Source organism: Pristiophorus japonicus, chromosome 8 (assembly GCF_044704955.1).
Source record: "Pristiophorus japonicus isolate sPriJap1 chromosome 8, sPriJap1.hap1, whole genome shotgun sequence".
In the NCBI taxonomy this organism is placed as follows: domain Eukaryota; kingdom Metazoa; phylum Chordata; class Chondrichthyes; family Pristiophoridae; genus Pristiophorus; species Pristiophorus japonicus.
Window position 1 is genome coordinate 216,269,965 of NC_091984.1, and position 19,481 is coordinate 216,289,445.

At 45.8% G+C, this 19,481-nt stretch overlaps 1 protein-coding gene across 3 annotated transcripts in view; it reads right to left on the reverse strand.

Annotated features, from left to right (window-relative positions):
• Positions 1 to 19,481, reverse strand: part of LOC139268989 (clustered mitochondria protein homolog) — a 93,983-nt gene that overhangs the window by 44,772 nt on the left and 29,730 nt on the right. For all 3 annotated transcript variants that reach the window (XM_070887908.1, XM_070887906.1, XM_070887907.1), the window contains 5 exons: positions 13,019 to 13,164; positions 12,393 to 12,547; positions 8,218 to 8,343; positions 6,522 to 6,669; positions 4,348 to 4,440 (listed from right to left, as the gene is read on the reverse strand). In XM_070887908.1, coding sequence (XP_070744009.1) covers positions 4,348 to 4,440; positions 6,522 to 6,669; positions 8,218 to 8,343; positions 12,393 to 12,547; positions 13,019 to 13,164 — 668 coding nt within the window. The remainder of the gene's footprint in view (positions 1 to 4,347; positions 4,441 to 6,521; positions 6,670 to 8,217; positions 8,344 to 12,392; positions 12,548 to 13,018; positions 13,165 to 19,481) is intronic.

A 19,481-nucleotide genomic window follows, 5' to 3' on the forward strand; every position in this document is an offset into this window, starting at 1 on the left:
CATTATTTTAAATGTTTCGATAAGATCACCCCTCATCCTTCTGAACTCCAGTGAGTAAAGACCCAGTCTACTCAATCTATCATCATAAGGTAACCCCCTCATCTCCGGAATCAGCCTAGTGAATCATCTCTGTACCCCCTCCAAAGCTAGTATATCCTTCCTTAAGTAAGGTGACCAAAACTGCACGCAGTACTCCAGGTGCGGCCTCACCAATAGCCTGTACAGTTGCAGAAGGACCTCCCTGCTTTTGTACTCCATCCCTCTCACAATGAAGGCCAACATTCCATTCGCCTCCCTGATTACCTGCTGCACCTGCAAACTAACTTTTTGGGATTCATGCACAAGGATCCCCAGGTCCCTCTGCACCGCAGCATGTTGTAATTTCTCCCCATTCAAATAATATTCCCTTTTACTTTTTTTTTTCCCCCAAAGTGGATGACCTCACATTTTCCAACATTGTATTCCATCTGCCAAACCTTAGCCCATTCGCTTAACCTATCTAAATCTCTTTGCAGCCTCTCTGTGTCCTCTGCACAACCCGCTTTCCCACTAATCTTTGTGTCACCTGCAAATTTTGTTACACTACACTCTGTCCCCTCTTCCAGGTCATCTATGTATATTGTAAACAGTTGTGGTCCCAGCACCGATCCCTGTGGCACACCACTAACCACCGATTTCCAACCCGAAAAGGATACATGTATCCCGACTCTCTGCTTTCTGTTAGCCAGCCAATTCTCGATCCATGCTAATACATTTCCTCTGACTCCGCATACCTTTATCTTCTGCAGTAACCTTTTGTGTGGCACCTTATCGAATGCCTTTTGGAAATCTAAATACACCACATCCATCGGTACACCTCTATCCACCATGCTCGTTATATCCTCAAAGAATTCCAGTAAATTAGTTAAACATGATTTCCCCTCCATGTTTCGTCTGCTTGATTGCACTATTCCTATCTAGATGTCCCGCTATTTCTTCCTTGATGATAGCTTCAAGCATTTTCCCAACTACAGATGTTAAACTAACTAGCCTATAGTTACCTGCCTTTTGTCTGCCCCCTTTTTTAAACAGAGGCGTTACATTAGCTGCTTTCCAATCCGCTGGTACCTCCCCAGAGTCCAGACAATTTTGGTAGATTATAACGAATGCATCTGCTATAACTTCCGCCATCTCTTTTAATACCCTGGGATGCATTTCATCAGGACCAGGGGACTTGTCTACCTTGAGTCCCATTAGCCTGTCCAGCACTACCCGCCTAGTGATAGTGATTGTCTCAAGGTCCTCCCTTCCCACATTCCTGTGACCAGCAACTTTTGGCATGGTTTTTGTGTCGTCCACTGTGAAGACTGAAGCAAAATAATTGTTTAAGGTCTCAGCCATTTCCACATTTCCCATTATTAAATCCCCCTTCTCATCTTCTAAGGGACCAACATTTACTTTAGTCACTCTTTTCCGTTTTATATATCTGTAAAAGCTTTTACTATCTGTTTTTATGTTTTGCGCAAGTTTACTTTCGTAATCTATCTTTCCTTTCTTTATTGCTTTCTTAGTCATTCTTTACTGTCGTTTAAAATTTTCCCAATCTTCTAGTTTCGCACTAATCTTGGCCACTTTATATGCATTGGTTTTTAATTTGATACTCTCCTTTATTTCCTTGGTTATCCACGGCTGGTTATCCCTTCTCTTACCGCCTTTCTTTTTCACTGGAATATATTTTTGTTGAGCACTATGAAAGAGCTCCTTAAAAGTCCTCCACTGTTCCTCAATTGTGCCACCGTTTGGTCTGTGTTGAGGATCTCGGGGGACCCGACATAAGGAGAAGGACGCTAGTAGAGAATCAGAGATTCTGTGTTGACTCGCTCAGGATGTGCAGCAAATGGCTAGGATAGCGGTGGATTCCATTGCTCCTTCCTGTGTTCCAACATCAGAGAGGAATTCAACTCATTGCTGGGAGAAAGTGACAGCTACAGCAGCATTTGCAAAGCTTCCCCTGCGTCATGAGTGATCCAGGCAAGTGGAGGCCTTGAATGAAGGACTTCAGTTCTTGAGGGGCCCTCTGCCTCAGTCAATGTCAACTTGCAGAGTATATGGGAGAGCATCCAAGATGGACAAAAGGATATTCTGTTTACTCTCTCAGGGATTTAAAGGATCTATCCGATTCCATGAAGTCTGCTCTTCCTCTGATCGCGCGTTACCAGAATCAGTTCTCATGACGAGGCATCAGCCTGTCCTGTGTTTATCCCGCAACTTGGGAGCCATGTGAGAAGGGCCAACTCAAGCCCAAGAGAAGCAGCCATCTATATCGGAGACCTGTGCACCTGGGCCAATGCAACATGCTGGATAGGCAGGGCTGGGATATTCTGGCTGTCCTCTGGGGCTGCTGGTTTAATCTGGCTTCACTTACAGCTTGCTCCTGTTCCTCTTCTCCAGCATATAGTTCATGTAGGTTCTGTGCTGGGGCCCCAGCTGTTTACATTGTACATTAATGATTTAGACGAGGGGATTAAATGTAGTATCTCCAAATTTGCGGATGGCACTAAGTTGGGTGGCAGTGTGAGCTGCGAGGAGGATGCTATGAGGCTGCAGAGTGACTTGGATAGGTTAGGTGAGTGGGCAAATGCATGGCAGATGAAGTATAATGTGGATAAATGTGAGGTTATCCACTTTGGTGGTAAAAACAGAGAGACAGACTATTATCTGAATGGTGACAGATTAGGAAAAGGGGAGGTGCAACGAGACCTGGGTATTGGACATCAGTCATTGAAGGTTGGCATGCAGGTACAGCAGGCGGTTAAGAAAGCAAATGGCATGTTGGCCTTCATAGCGAGGGGATTTGAGTACAGGGACAGGGAGGTGTTACTACAGTTGTACAGGGCCTTGGTGAGGCCACACCTGGAGTATTGTGTACAGTTTTGGTCTCCTAACTTGAGGAAGGACTTTCTGGCTATTGAGGGAGTGCAGCGAAGGTTCACCAGACTGATTCCCGGGATGGCGGGACTGACATATCAAGAAAGACTGGATCAACTGGGCTTGTATTCACTGGAGTTCAGAAGAATGAGAGGGGATCTCATAGAAACGTTTAAAATTCTGACGGGTTTAGACAGGTTAGATGCAGGAAGAATATTCCCAATGTTGGGGAAGTCCAGAACCAAGGGTCACAGTCTAAGGATAAGGGGTAAGCCATTTAGGACCGAGATGAGGAGAAACTTCTTCATCCAGAGAGTGGTGAACCTGTGGAATTCTCTATCACAGAAAGTTGTTGAGGCCAATTCACTAAATATATTCAAAAAGGAGTTAGATGTAGTCCTTACTACCAGGGGGATCAAGGGGTATGGCGAGAAAGCAGGAAAGGGGTACTGAAGTTGCATGTTCAGCCATGAACTCATTGAATGGCGGTGCAGGCTCGAAGGGCCGAATGGCCTACTCCTGCACCTATTTTCTATGTTTCTATGTAGAGTGGGATTCCCAATAGGAAGCCCATTGTGCAATGACGGTCTTGAAATTAGAGAGTGATTTCCAAGGGTAATGCAGAATGTATGAGAAGACCTCCCTAGTTGAAGAGTGAACACTTTGTTTCCCCCAGTACCTGCAGTGAACCCCAAGTTATGGCCAAAAGTCTCCACAAGCAATCTTAACTTCAGCAGTGCACCTTTAATCAAGTACTTCAACCTTGATGAACAGGTCTAGGCAAACTATGCCTGTTAAACAGCGGCACACATTCTGAAAGGATAGATAGGATGGAGGAAAGGTGCAGAAGTGAGTACATGCGCTGTGTTTGCCAGTGGGAGGGTGGGCTCTTCTTCACAGAACTCCGGCGTACATCAGCCCTGTAAGAAATTATTGCCCCCCCTCCCCTCAAAAGGTGCAATTGGTAACTTGCAGCTTCCCCCAACTCAGAAACGATGCTGCCCCAAGTTTCGTTACATTTCATTCAGTTTCAGGAGGCATACAACAATTGTCCAATGTGTCATGCCCACTAGTGGCTCAGCCCCATATTTTGCCACCCACGGAATCTGCTGCTCTTAACCCCATCACTGTGGAAGCCAACAAGCAGAGGCCAGATCATTCTATCCCTTCCTTTGGATAAGATTCACCCAATTTTGATCTCACACCGCAATGGCTGGATATGCGTCCAGAAAGTCAGTCTTTAGACTGAATTCTCAGTCAGAGAAGGCATGGGAAGAGAAGGAATATATATGGGTGATCCCTGTCACTGCTGAAAAGAGTTACACGATACATGTATAGGAATTCAGCCATTGGTGGAAGTGCTGCATTGCTGTATTTACGTGGCGATGAAATGCAAGAGAGACCTCACGGGAATGATGTGGAGGTGTTTCTGTTGCTCACCTTGAAGATTGTTCGCTCCCTGAACACCCGCTGTGTCAGTTCCCGACAGGGCATCTCCCGTGTCATCTGCAGCTCCTCATTCCAGTCCCGGGACTTCAGAAAAACAACACGCAGCAAACCATTCAATAAAAAGCAGCACCAAATAATCACAGCGTATTACTAACCACTGCTCAAATTTCACAGTTCTAGTTTAGTCAGTTACTACAACATTTTCACACGATATTTTTTTGACATGAATGATCAAATCCTTGCCGCCCCAATGCGCAAAGTGTAAATCTGTTGCTGAGCCCCACAGATTAAAGGTGGTTCTGATGAAGGGTAATCGACCCGAAACGTTAACTCGGTTTCTCTCTCCATAGATGCTGCCTGACCTGCTGAGTATTTCCAGCATTTTCTGTTCTTATTTCAGATTGCAGCATCCGCAGTATTTTGCTTTTGGACTAAAGGCGGTGCTAGATTGAGTGAGCACTATACCAAGCAACACGTGACTGGTTTGTCTACACGTTTGAGTAGTTTGTCCAATTTTGATCCCTGCATATGGTGACAGATATCAGCTCTCTAGAAAAGATGCACAGGAAGCTGACCAAAATTAGAGTGCTAGTTAGACTCCAAGTGTTAGCATTAAGCAGGGCCAGAGAGGATGCGATTGTGGTTTTTAAAATGAAGAGATTAGGCTCAGTCTATTCGAGATGGCGGGGACAGTAGAACTAGAGGTTATGCATACACGATCCGATCCATAGGCAAAAAGTTAGGTTAGATTCCAGGAAGTATTTATTTTGACAGAATGTCATTGACCTCTGGAACAAACTGCCAAACATGAACTTGGGAAGTCCTTTCATACAGTTCATCCTGAATTAGCTGCTAGGTATTTACTCTATTTCTTGCTGCTCCCAGGGCATAGTATAGTGGAGGTGGCTGAAGATGTACGAGGTTAGACTGTTGTCTGCACGGATCGATGTGCCGTTTTTCACCCTTTTCAAATGTTCCTATAATTTGTGCGGAGTTAGCTGATCCCCCAACCAGGACAGTGCTGGGCCATTACCAATAGCCAGTGTCCCTGGGTAAGGGAGAAGGAACAAGTCATAAATCAAGCAACAAAAATCAGCCAACATTCCTACTGGATAGTGACTGCTGCTAAAAACTGTGAGCATCCGGTTAAGTGCAAGATTCGGTCGGCTGTGATGGTGCCACAGTCAAATAGCCTGCTGGATACTGGAAGGCAGATGACCCTCAAGTAACTGTATTCATTGGTGGTGGTGGGGGGGGATGGGGGGGGTAGGGGTGAATTGCGGTTGGAGGCTTCCTTCGTATGAACGCCTCCGACCTACGAAAGTACCTGGTGGCCCTGGAGGATCCCGGTTAGAGGCCAAGAGTCGTTGCGCAGCGCATGGGGAGATATCTTTCAGGTATGTACATGCTGGAGTCACATGGGCCTGGACCACCAATCACTATGCAGTATTCTCATTGATGAAAATGAGAGCTGTGGTTGTACGGACTCCCATTACTATCAATAAGAAAAACCTCAAACACCGAAACATAGCATAACTAAATAAATAAAACCCCTCACATATTTAAAATTCATTGAAATTAAATGTAATTAAATGTTTTAGAAAAAAAATTGCGGGAATTTAAAAAAAATGCGTTTTAATAGTGTTAAAAATAAACTTATCTTAATGGACAGGGTTTTTAAAATATAAAAATGATTGTTTAAATTTAAATTTTTAGATGTTTAAAAACTCTTACGCTAATAAAAGTAGGCTATACGCCTGCTTTTACCAGACGTGCAAGTTTGAAGGACATGAGTTGGGCAAATAGCCCAATCTCTCCCGCGCGGGTGTCCTTCTCCCGGGGATGCGGAGGATCGTTCAAAAGAAATCCTGACAGATCGGAAAACCAGCTTTTGCAAAACCTCGCCGGGTCCATGCGCACTTTGTACGGACCCGGCGAGGCCAGAATTTTTGGCCCAATGGTTTAGCAGCTTCAGGAGAGCAGGAACAAAAATTAAATATGAAATTCCTGTTGTGCAACCAACTACTGGAATAGAATGTCATCCATGTCTTTACCCCGCCCCCCCCCCCCCCCACAAAAAAACATTTTCCAGACACTTGTGTTACCCCACCTCCCCCACAGCACTTAAAGACCTCTGCACTGTAACATTGTCGCCTGCCTCTTACCTGCCCAGAGATATGCCCCTCGTACCCGAGTCGGGAGGTATATGCGTCCTCTGCCCTCACACAGTCGATGGTGTGCTGTTTCTGTGGGATAGTCCAGCTGTAGGTCTGGAATGGTGTGGCAATCCTCTCGAATGGGTGACAGTTCACCCTGGAAGTAAAGAATTGAAATCACAAAAGGGCACTACAGCGGTCACATGATCCGAATCTTAAAAGATGCCTTACAAAAAACCTACTGAAATAAAAATGTTACAACCTGGAGCTGAACTTATGCTCTCTTGCTCTCTCCCGCAATCCTGCCCCCCGCCCCCCCCCTCCCTCCCTCCCCCACAACCCCTGGACACACAGAAAGCATCATTCCCAACATCAGGACAGCACAATGACCAATAACTTCCGCAAGTATCGAGGAAAAAATGCTCCTGACTGCCTCGAAGAATTACCATAAAGCCTCAACATGGCTTGCATGAAAAACTATTGCAAATTCCAGGTCCCATCAAGAGCACAAAACGAGAAATTAAAAAAGTTATAAAATTATGACATCATAAGGATAGAGGACAGTGATTGGTTCTTCCATATTAATTAAATCATTGGACAAGGAATGAATCTTAAAGAAAGCTAATAACTTGATTTAATTTGATTTAATTGCTGATTTTCTCATTTTAACTTAACTTATAATTATGGTATATATTATTTAATTTTGTTTCTTTATAATTAAGCTTTATTATACTGATCTTACCATTGTATACTCCTTATTGTATTATTTAAAATGTAATTTGAATTAAAAAAAAAATTTTTTCGCCTGTATCTATCTGTGTGAGCATTTTGGCTGCCGCTTCAGACCCGAGCCTTTAACCTCTTTTTACACTTCCTTCTCACGCTTTTTCTCTCTTTCCTTCAAATGGTCAATATGTAACGTGTTGTAAAATTGTTGTGAAGCACCTTGGAACGTTTTACTACATTAAAAGCGCTATATAAATAAAGGTTATTATTATGCCAAAAAGGGACAGGACTTTGCTGGGATTAGCAGATTCAAAGCACAATGGCCCTCAAGTTTAGAATTAACTGGTAATCACACTCAATAAGGCCACCGAAGCAAAAGTATGACAAATGGAAATGTTACACAGGATGAGCACAGACTTTAACAAGCCATGCAATACTTTTTCACTTTCCCCTCCATCTTTCCTTTTCTCTTCATCACTCCCTGACCATTCTCTCCTGTCGTCACGCCCCCCCTGCCCCCCGTCATCTCTCCTCTCTTGGATACTCTGCCTTCCCAAATCCCTACCCCAGTCCTTCATTACTCTTTGACCTTCCTACTCTCCTGCCACTGTCCCAGGCTTGACTCCCTCCTAGATAAGCCTGCAGCATCCCTCTGTGCCTCTCTCCACATCCTACGAAGGGCCCATCGAGGCACTCGTCGTCACTTCCTTACAAGCATCAACCCCAACTGTGAGCTGGACACTTCCCAGAGATGGGAGGGGGGTAAATTAAATCCACCCTCAAGTGTCAGCTCAGTGATAATCAGTCCAACATTATGAACAGGGTTGACTGCCTTCTTGATGCATGGACTTGGGGTGGGGGGGACCCAACAACAGAGTTTTAGGCATTTTAGAAACGGATGCAAAGATCTCTATAGTGTGATACGACTGAAAAGTTGTTACCCTACTTAACAGACACTGTTCATTAGCTCCAGACATACCTTCTCTTCTGCAATGTTGAAAAGTTCTTCTTAAATATCGGGCTAATTTGATTCAGAAGATCCACCAGTGAGTGACACAGCAGGCTTGGAATGTCCGGTTTTGGGTTAAACACATCCACAGTTGATCTAATTTAGAATACAACACAAGACAAGCAGCTTTTACTGCAGGGTATAGAAAGGAAAGGACTGGTATGGTTAGTGCAACATTCTTGGATTAAGAGACTAGTTGTGAGGCGACACTTCCTTCACTCTCTGGTTCCCTTATATGTGATATTTTTTTACTTTCTACCTGGCACCAAATTCTCTCATACTCGACATCTGGGATTGCATGCTTGCCCGGATCAATCTGGAGACAGAGGAAGTGCAATCAACTCCTTTGGGGAGAGAGATTAGATGCAAATCTTCCTCCACCCACCATAGTCAATGTACGCCAAGATGTACAGAGACATTCAAGTTCAGCAACATTGCTAGGGTGGTAATGACAGGAGATACATCGTAGGATGTTGCTCATCGCTGACGTGTCATTTAATTACACCTATCCACATTACCCCCAACGTATTCAGCAGAGCCCGTCACTACTAGTGGACAATTCAACAATTGTCAGTAGGCCACGGGAGGGTTGGTAAAAATGGTTCCCTGACCAACCTCCTGGTCCCACCCCATAGAGTTACTCAGGGAAAATCTCCCCCAGTTAATCATTCACACCGGCAATAGGCCTGCACTATCATGGGATACAATGATTGGGTAGGAAAAACATTGGGCCAAATCTTCCTGAAAAAATAACAGCAAATTCACGAGGCACACCGTTATTAATGCGCAATTTGGCTAGCAACGCCAGGGGAAGAAGAGATATGCCATGAGTTGTGAATCTCCAGAACTTGGTAGTCAATTTACACCGCTCCACCGTTTGCCTCACACAAATGGCAGCTCCCCATTATTTTTAAATAACTTGCTGGATTTTCATATTCATTGCCCATTAAACACTACAGTGTTCAGGCTCATATTTAACAGGGTAAATGACATCATTGTTAATGCAATGCCAATCAACCTCTCCAGCCCAGAAATGGCACAATTTAAACTGTTGAATCTCATCTTGCCTGTCGTAAATCCTTCTTCGAGATTTAAAAACATTTATTTCAAATTTTACATTTTCTTCTTACTTTTCCTTTAACTTTTTTTTCTCTCTCGCTTAATCCAATCTTTCTTTCCCTTTCTTCATTTCATTTTCTGTGCCAGATTGGACTCTAATTCACCCACTCTAATTCAGCCTCCATCTCAGTCATTCCGGTTTCTTTCTCAAACCTTGAATCTCATTTGTTAAGCTCCCTGCACCCACCATAATTAACTTGGTGTTGCCAACCAAAACTCTGTGCATTTGCATACTACATAGGACCAGTCAGGTCTTGTATTCTCTGTCTCACTTTGAGTGAGGACAGGAATCGAGAACAGCTGTGATACCTCCTATTGTTGGCCCGATATTCTCGCTGTTTTCGCACAAAGATACATGCAATTTGAGCGAGGTACCGGAGATTTGCTAGTGGCTGTGGAAATGCTTCCTCAACAACAGTCAGCATTTTCTTCAATCAAAGAATTAAAAAAACACAGAACACAAAAGAAGAAAATTGATCGAAAGTGAGACAGAGAATACAAGACGTGACTGGTCCTATATAGTATGCAAATGCAGAGTTTTGGCTGGTTACACCCAGGTAACCATTGTTGAAGATTTCTATCCAGCACAGTGTGCTTTCAGATATTTGCTGTGCACTCACAGTAACCAAGCAACCAGCTATCAGTGAACTATTTTTAGAGTCAAAAATCCAGTTGGTATTTTTTTGTATTAAACCACTCTGGTGCAACAAGAAAGGTTTATTCTTATCTATGACTGATAAAAATGTAGAGTTTTATGCTTTCTAACCATCTGGAAAGATTTAGTGGCTTTGTTTTACAACCAGAGTACGCACTAAAGGGCCTAATATGGGAAAAGCTGAATAAGAGGGCCTTTTGTATTATAAGTACTTGGCGGAGGAGGCTCAAGGAGCCGCACAGCCTACTCCTGCTCTCATTTCTTATGTTCCAAGCCAGATCCTGAGAGAATAGCTCAAGAGCACCACTTTCCGAATCCTGCTGCGGCCCTTGGTGTGAACCAGCAACAGAGTGCAGCCCAGGGGATACACGCGCGCACCGAGGAGCGAACAAACTGGTCAGTTCGAATGTGCAACAAATTTACGTCAGAACATCAGTCTGTTCCGTCGTCATGAGATGCGCATCGCCATGCTAACGCAACATCGTGACATCAGCCAAGGGGGGGGGGGGGTGTCGGGAGGATGCGTAAAATTCATGACGATCATGCTGCTGTTTGTGCAGTGCCTTTACTGGCCATCATCATCATAGACAGTCCCTCGAACGAGGATGACTTGCTTCCACATGAGTTCACAGATGTTTCAACGATATTCCAGTCCTGAACTCCAATTGAAGGGGTGGAAGATGCCTGTGCGTGGATTGTTTTTAACGTGTGGTGACCGTTGCACACCAGCCATCACACGGGCTTGAGAGCTAGGCCTTTATCCAGTGGCAAGGGTTAACCAGGACAACTGGAGACCTGCTCTGGTGCACGGACCTAGTGCGCACACATATCGCAGTGTGGGCTGGCCACCATTAGACTGGCAGCAGGAGCTGAAACCAAAAAGGGAAAAAAAAATGGATCGCCCTGGCGATCTGTTTAACAAATTCTGATTGGTTTATCTTTTGAGCTGCTTACTGGCAATGGGTGACCTGGGTTGCAGGAGCCCAAAATCAATACAAAAGCAGGTAGAAAGTCAAGTGGGCTACCAAGTCAACTGATAGACAACCCAGTTGGCCATTAGTTGGGTGGGGTGGGGAAAAGGGGTAATTAAGAGATCTATTTCGCCATAAAAATCTCAATGCTTCTCCTCACCCCCATGAATATTTCAATTACTACAGAGCACCCAGCACCAACAGGGCCTCGGGACAACATGTTGTGCCTCTGCTTAGTTGGACTTGAGTGAATGCATATGAAGAAAAGGGTTTTAAAAAAGAAAGGTCGAGACACAAGAGGAAAGAGGCACAGTTGGGAAAAGTGGATAAATCCTTGAAGCAGATGAAGACACGGGTTTGCAGAGCAAGCAGGAGTGGGGGATTAATTTTGACATGCTCTAGAAAGCCAGCACAAATATAATGGGAGGAATGGCTTCCCCCGTGCCGTAAACTTCTATAGTTCATCTCTGGAACATCGTTCAGAAGCCCATCCAGATGGTTTGGATAGATGTCTTCTATCTCTGTAAATACTGTAAGGAGCCAATATAAAATGAGTTTGGACAGTTTGAACTCGGTTCTTCGTGTTGTGGACCCACAACTCAAAACTAGCCCCAACTTAGCACAATTTCTCATTTAAAAAAAAAGTCTCGGTCATACAAAGATAGCTGGCTGCACAAGTGTAGGAGGTGTACGCTTCGTAGCTCATGCAGGGTGAGGGGAAACATAGATAACGGTAGTGTAGAGGAATCTATATCCCCAATTAAAAACATACTGTAAGGAGCCAATATAAAATGAGTTTGGTTCTTCGTGATTGTGGACGCACAACACAAAACTAGCATTGTTGTGTAATATCACTGGCCCCAAAGGAGATTGACAATTTGCACAGATGAACATTGGTTTAAATATTGATATAGAAAGAAGCTATGATTATCGCACATGCAATAGCTCTTCACATGGGAATAAGTTATGAGTTGCAAAATATCCTTCTTAGGGTTCTGTGAATTTTGACTTTAGAACCTCAGCCACAATACAACCCATGTATGGAGAGAAAGCAGGAATGGGGTACTGAAGTTGCATGATTAGCCATGATCATATTGAATGGTGGTGCAGGCTCGAAGGGCCGAATGGCCTACTCCTGCACCTATTTTCTTTGTTTCTATGTCTTTATGCCTCACACTTTTGTACAGATTTCCCCAGCAGTGATGCGGATCTCTGAATCTCGTTCATAAATTTCATAAAATGTCCCCAGAGACAGATTTTAATATTTCACGTTCGAATACATTTGAGAACACTTTGACGATGAAATCATCTCATATGGATTCAATTTTGCCTCACAGTTTTTGGAGACTTCCTGCATGAACACGTCCGTTAGAAACACTGAGCTTAGGGCTTGCACTCACTGGTTGATGTAGAAGCCTCGTGTGGATGAAGTGATGCTGACATGACGATCCTCCGTGGTGATGATGTTGAGATACATCAGATCCCCACGCATTTTACGGTTACCAGGCGGAGGGTTCCACCCACTCATCATCAGAGACTTCAGGCACTGCAGGGGCTACAGAGAGGGTATCCATTAGCAAACCCCACCTCCCCACTGAATTCAGGGAAAAGGACGAACCAGTTAAGGTAATAGGTACCCGAATTAGGATTTCTATCAACTTCTGCCAAGAGAATTCTATCCTAGGATACGGACACGACAACCAACTTAATTTCTCAATTGGAAGAAGAATCAGGAAAGACGGCAACGAGTTAGTTTGCTAAATTTATAATGCAGCAAGACCAGAACTCCAACACTGTTCAGAGGACAGTCATTGTGAACATTACACTAGCTTCGTACAACAGCCTTGTTTCTGAAACATCACATCATTCTCCGATCCCGCCCAACCTTGTCTAACCAGAAATTCCTGAATGCTTCTTCAAAAACAACAGCAACAGAGCACTTCTAAACATAGCAGCTGATTCGGTTTTAATACACAAACATTATTTCACTCTGTTGCAGGGAACAATATTTTCCTCATAAATGCACCTTGTAATCCATGGTTAGTGGTTGTAGAAGCGAGAGAGGTCGATCTTTGGATCCTGGCAAAATATATTCTGGAGGAGAATAGTCAATATTGTCGAGCGGCTGATCCGAAACAGAACGCCTTTTCCTCTTTCCAGATGCAGACATATCTAGAAGGGGAAAAAAATTGTATTTACATTTCCCCTGGGAAGCTGGGGCATGTTCATGTTTCCTTAAAAGAATGTGAACCACATATTGAAACTTAGGAAAAAGAAGTTAATGCTGTTTAAAAGTTATTACCAAGAGTGGCTCCCGTCAGCCACTATAAGTTATTCACCAAGTTATTTATGCTCAGTTGTAAAGAAGAGCCAGTCACCATATGATCAGAGCAAGCACTCTACTCGGAACTCCTTCAGGGCAAATGAGCCAAAGGTGGGCAGTGGAAACGTTTCAAGGACACTCTCAAAGCCTCCCTGATAAAATGCAATATCCTCACTGACACCTGGGAGTCCCTGGCCAAAGATGGCCCTAAGTGGAGGAAGTGCATCCGGGAGGGCGCTGAGCACCTCGAGTCTCATCGCCGACAGCTTGCAGAAATCAAGCGCAGGCAGCGGAAAGAGTGTGCGGCAAACCAGTCCCACCCACCCTTTCCCTCAAAGACTATCTGTCCCACCTGTGACAGGGACTGTGATTCTCGTATTGGATTGTTCAGCCACCTAAGGTCTCATTTTTAGAGTAGAAGCAAGTCTTCCTCGATTCCGAGGGACTGCCTATGATGATGATGGAGTGGGAACCATTGTAGCGTTCCATTCGTAACTTCTCACATAATGGAGCAGTCCATGTCCACATGCACCAAGACCTGGACGATATTTAGGCTTGGGCTGATAAGTGGCAAGAAACATTTGTGCCACACAAGTGCCAGACAATGAATATCTCCAATAAGAAAGAGTCTAATCACTGTCCCTTGACATTCAACAGCATTACCATCGCCGAATCCCCCACCATCAACATCCTGGGGTCACCATTGACCGGAAATGTAACTGGGCCAGCCATATAAATACTGTGGCAATAAGAGCAGGTCAGAGGCTGGGTGTTCTGCGGCGAGTGTCTCACCTCCCGACTCCCCAAAGCCTTTCCACCATCTACAAGGCACAAGTCAGGAGTGTGATGGAATACTCTCCACTTGCCTGTATGAGTGCAGCTCCAACAACACTCAAGAAGCGCGACACCATGAAAAACAAAGTAGCCCGCTTGATTGGTATCCCATCCACCATTCACTCCCTCCACCACCGGCGCACTGTAGCAGCAGTGGGTGCGATCTATAAGATGCACTGCAGCAACTTGCCATGGCTTCTTCGGCAGCACCACCCAAACCAGTGACCTTTATTGTGTTCCTAACACAGATGAGGCTGCACACAGAAAAGTTAAAGTAACAGTGACCTCAGTCTTTAATAAGACACTCCAGAGTGAGGAACTGGCCTTAGGGGCTGGCTTATATACAGTGCTCCCAAGGGATGCTGGGATCCCTTGGGACTTCAGGGGATGAGCTCCCTGGTGGCGGAACATGGGAGTGCATGCTTTACAGATACACAGCATCACTCCCTCCGCCCAAAGTCAAAGTGAAAACTATTTACAAGGTGAGGCAGTCGGGATCCTTTATTTCCCTGGTGGACCGACTCGGTACATATGTCTGTTCTGGTGTGTTGGCTGTGCCCTCGCTGGGCTGATGTGTTCTTGGCACTGCAGGGCTGCTAGGTGAGCCTGGCCTTGCTGGGTTGTTGGGCGTGATGGGTTTGATTTCCTGGTCTGGCGTGGTGTCGTTGATCCTTTGGGTGTGTGTTGTGGGCTCGAAAAAGGTGGTGTCTGCTGTGGGTTGTTCAGGGCAGTCTGTGAACCGCAGCCTCGTTTGGTCCAGGTGCTTTCTGCAAATTTGTCTATTGTCTAGTTTGGCTAAAAACACCCTACTCCCTTCTTTAGCTATCATTGTGCCCGCGATCCACTTGGGACCATGTCCATAGTTTGGCACATACACAGGGTCATTCAGATCCCGTGACACAGTGGCGTGACCATCGTTTACATTTTGTTGCTGCCACCTGCTCTCTACCTGATCATGCAGGTTGGGGTGAACCAGCGAGAGTCTGGTTTTAAGTGTCCTTTTCATGAGTAGCTCAGCCAGGGGCACACCTGTGAGTGAGTGGGGTCTCGTGTGGTAGCTGAGCAGTAATTCGGACAGGCGGGTTTGGAATGAGCCTTCTGTGACTCGTTTAAGGCTCTGTTTGATGGTTTGTACTGCCCGCTTTGCCTGCCCATTGGAGGCTGGTTTACACGGGGCCGAGGTGACATGTTTGATCCCATTGCAGGTCATGAATTCTTTAAATTCGGCACTGGTGAAACATGGCCCGTTGTCACTGACCAGTATGTCAGGCAGGCCGTGGGTGGCAAACATGGCCCTCAGGCTTTCAATGGTGGTGGTGGCGGTGCTTCCCGACATTATTTCACATTCAATCCATTTTGAAAAAGCATCCACCACCACCAGGAACATTTTACCGAGAAACGGGCCCACATAGTCGACATGGATCCTTGACCATGGTCTGGATGGCCAGGACCACAAACTTAGTGGTGCTTCTCTGGGCGCGTTGCATTCCTGCTGCATTGCCGTATACAGGACTCTAAGTCAGATTCGATACCGGGCCACCACACGTGAGATCTGGCTCTCGCTTTCATCATTATTTTTTCGGGTGTGTGCTGTGGAGGTCCGAGATGAACGTCTCCCTGCCCTTTTTTGGTAGTACTACGCAGTTACCCCACAACAGGCAGTCTGCCTGAATGGACAGCTCGTCCTTTCGCTGCTGGAACGGCTTGATTAGCTCTTGCATTTCAACGGGGATGCTGACCCAGCTCCCATGCAGTACACAGTTTTTTTTTTACTCGGGACAGCAGAGGATCTTGGCTGGTCCAAGTCCTAATCTGGCAGGCCGTGACAGGTGATTTATCATTTTCAAACGCTTCCATGACCATCAACAAGTCTGCGGGCTGTGCCACCATCAACAAGTTTGCAGGCTGCGCCATTTCCACCCCCGTGGTGGGTAACGGTAGCCGACTGAGAGCATCCGCACAGTTCTTGGTGCCTGCCTGTTGCGCATGGTATAGTTATACGCTGATAGCACGAGTGCCCACCTTTGTATGCGGGCTGAGGCATTAGTATTTATCCCCTTGTTTTCAGCGAACAGGGATGTGAGGGGCTTGTGATCGGTTTCCAGCTCAAATTTGAGGCTAAACAGGTACTGATGCATTTTCTTTACCCCGAACACACACGCTAATACCTCTTTCTCAATCATGCTTAGGCCCTCTCGGCCTTAGACAAGCTCCTGGAAGCATAGGCGACAGGTTGCAACTTCCCCGCAACGTTAGCTTGTTGTAATACACACCCGACTCCATACGACGACGCGTCACATGCTAGCACAAGTCTTTTACACGGGTTATACAATACAAGCAGCTTGTTGGAATATAAAATGTTTCTGGCTTTCTCAAAAGCAATTACTTGGTTTTTTCCCCATACCCAGTTCTCACCTTTACGCAATAACACATGTAGGGGCTCTAAAAAGTTGCTTAACTCTGGTAGGAAGTTACCAAAATAGTTGAAGAGTCCCAGGAACGACCACAACTCCGTGATATTCTGTGGCCTGGGCGGGTTCCTGATAGCCTCTGTCTTGGCATCTGTGGGCCGAGTACCATCCGCGGTCTTTCTCCCCAAAAACTCCACTTCTGATCCCATGAAGGCGCATTTTGACCTCTTCAGCCGCAGCCCTACGTGATCCAGTCGCTGGAGGACCTCCTCCAGGTTTTGTAGGTGCTTGGCGGTGTCCCGACCCGTAACCAATATGCGTCCTGAAAGACCACCGTGTGTGGTACCGACTTGAGTAGGCTCTCCATGTTTTTCTGGAAGATCGCTGCAGCCGACCGAATTCCAAACGCGCATCTGTTGTAGATGAACAGTCATTTGTACGTGTTGATGCAGGTGAGGCCCTTCGAAGACTCCTCCAGCTCCTGAGTCATGTAGGCCGAAGTCAGGTCGAGCTTGGTGAACGTCTTGCCTCCTGCCAGCGTTGCAAATAGGTCGTCTGCCTTAGGTAGTGGGTATTGGTAGCAAGAAACGATTAATAGTTACTTTATAATCGCCGCAAATCCTGATCGTGTCATCACTTTTGAGTACTGGAACAATCGGGCTAGCCCACTTGCTGAATTCCACTGGGGAGATGATGCCCTCGCGTTGCAGCCAGTCCAGCTCAATTTCCACTCTCTCCCTCATCATGTGAGGTACCGCTTGCACCTTGTGGTGAATGGGTCGTGCCTCTTGGACCAAGTGGATCCGCACCTTCGCCCCGGAAAAGTTTCCAATGCCTGGCTCAAAAAGGGAAGGAAACTTGTTAAGAATCTGGGTACATGAGGCCTCATCGACATGTGATAGCGCTCGGATGTCATCCCAGTTCCAGCGGATTTTGCCCAGCCAGCTCCTTCCAAGCAGTGTGGGGCCATTGCCCAGGACAATCCAGAATGGCAGTTCGTGCACGGTGCCCTCGTAGGTGACCTTGACCATGGCGCTGCCCAGGACAGTGAAAAGCTCTTTGGTGTACGTTCTCAGTTTCGTGTGGATGGGGCTCAGGGTTGGTCTGAATGCCTTGTTGCACCACAGTCGCTCAAACATCTTTTTACTCACGATGGATTGGCTAGCGTCAGTGTCCAGTTCCATGGCTACGGGTAAGCCATTCAATTTTACGTTTAGCATTATAGGTGGACATTTCGTCGAAAATGTGTGCATCCCTGACCATGCCATCACCTCCTCTCTCTCGAAATTGCTTTGATTCACCATGGACCGATCTTCCTCTGCCACGTGGTAGTTAGCAGGTTTTGCAGAGCTTGCAGCTCGTTTGTAAGATCGTTGGAGGTGCCCCATTGTTCCACAGCTCTTGCAAACATACCCTTTGAAGCGGCATGAATAGGCTGAATGGAAGCCTCCACAACACCAACAAGATGTGAATTGCCTTGCATTCATCCTTTGTTGGGGACTCAGTCATCTGAGTCACCTGAGGCTTGCTGGCAGTTGCAGACTCGTGGGTTCTGCCCTGTACATTTCTGCTCGCAAACACAGTTCCAGTTAATTTATGAACGTTGCTAGCACTTGTGTGTTGAGAGATTTGTTTGATGTTATCACTGGTGAACATAAACGCCTGTGCTATTGCAATGGCCTTACTGAGGGCCAGTGTCTCTAGAACATAAGAACATAAGAATTAGGAACAGGAGTAGGCCATCCAGCCCTTCGAGCCTGCTCCGCCATTCAACAAGATCATGGCTGATCTGGCCGTGGACTCAGCTCCACTTACCCGCCCGCTCCCCGTAACCCTTAATTCCCTTATTGGTTAAAAATCTATCTATCTGTGTCTTGAATACATTCAATGAGCTAGCCTGAACTGCTTCCTTGGGTAGAGAATTCCACAGATTCACAACCCTCTGGGAGAAGAAATTCCTTCTCAACTCGGTTTTAAATTGGCTCCCCCGTATTTTGAGGCTGTGCCCCCTAGTTCTAGTCTCCCCGACCAGTGGAAACAACCTCTCTGCCTCTATCTTGTCTATCCCTTTCATTATTTTAAATGTTTCTCTAAGATCACCCCTCATCCTTCTGAACTCCAACGAGTAAAGACCCAGTCTACTCAATCAATCATCATAAGGTAACCCCCCCATCTCCGGAATCAGCCGAGTGAATCGTCTCTGTACCCCCTCCAAAGCTAGTATATCCTTCCTTAAGTAAGGTGACCAAAATTGCACGCAGTATTCCAGGTACGGCCTCACCAATAGCCTGTATAGTTGCAACAGGACCTCCCTGCTTTTGTACTCCATCCCTCTCGCAATAAAGGCCAACATTCCATTCGCCTTCCTGCTGCACCTGCAAACTAACTTTTTGGGATTCATGCACAAGGACCCCAGGTCCCTCTGCACCGCAGCATGTTGTAATTTCTCCCCATTCAAATAATATTCCCTTTTACTGTTTTTTTTCCCAAGGTGGATGACCTCACATTTTCCGACATTGTATTCCATCTACCAAACCTTAGCCCATTCGCTTAACCTATCTAAATCTCTTTGCAGCCTCTCTGTGTCCTCTACACAACCTGCTTTCCCACTAATCTTTGTGTCATCTGCAAATTTTGTTACACTACACTCTGTCCCCTCTTCCAGGTCATCTATGTATATTGTAAACAATTGTGGTCCCAGCACCGATCCCTGTGGCACACCACTAACCACCGATTTCCAACCCGAAAAGAACCCATTTATCCCGACTCTCTGCTTTCTGTTAGCCAGCCAATTCTCTATCCATGCTAATACATTTCCTCTGACTCCGAGTACCTTTATCTTCTGCAGTAACCTTTTGTGTGGCACCTTATCGAATGCCTTTTGGAAATCTAAATACACCACATCCATCGGCACACCTCTA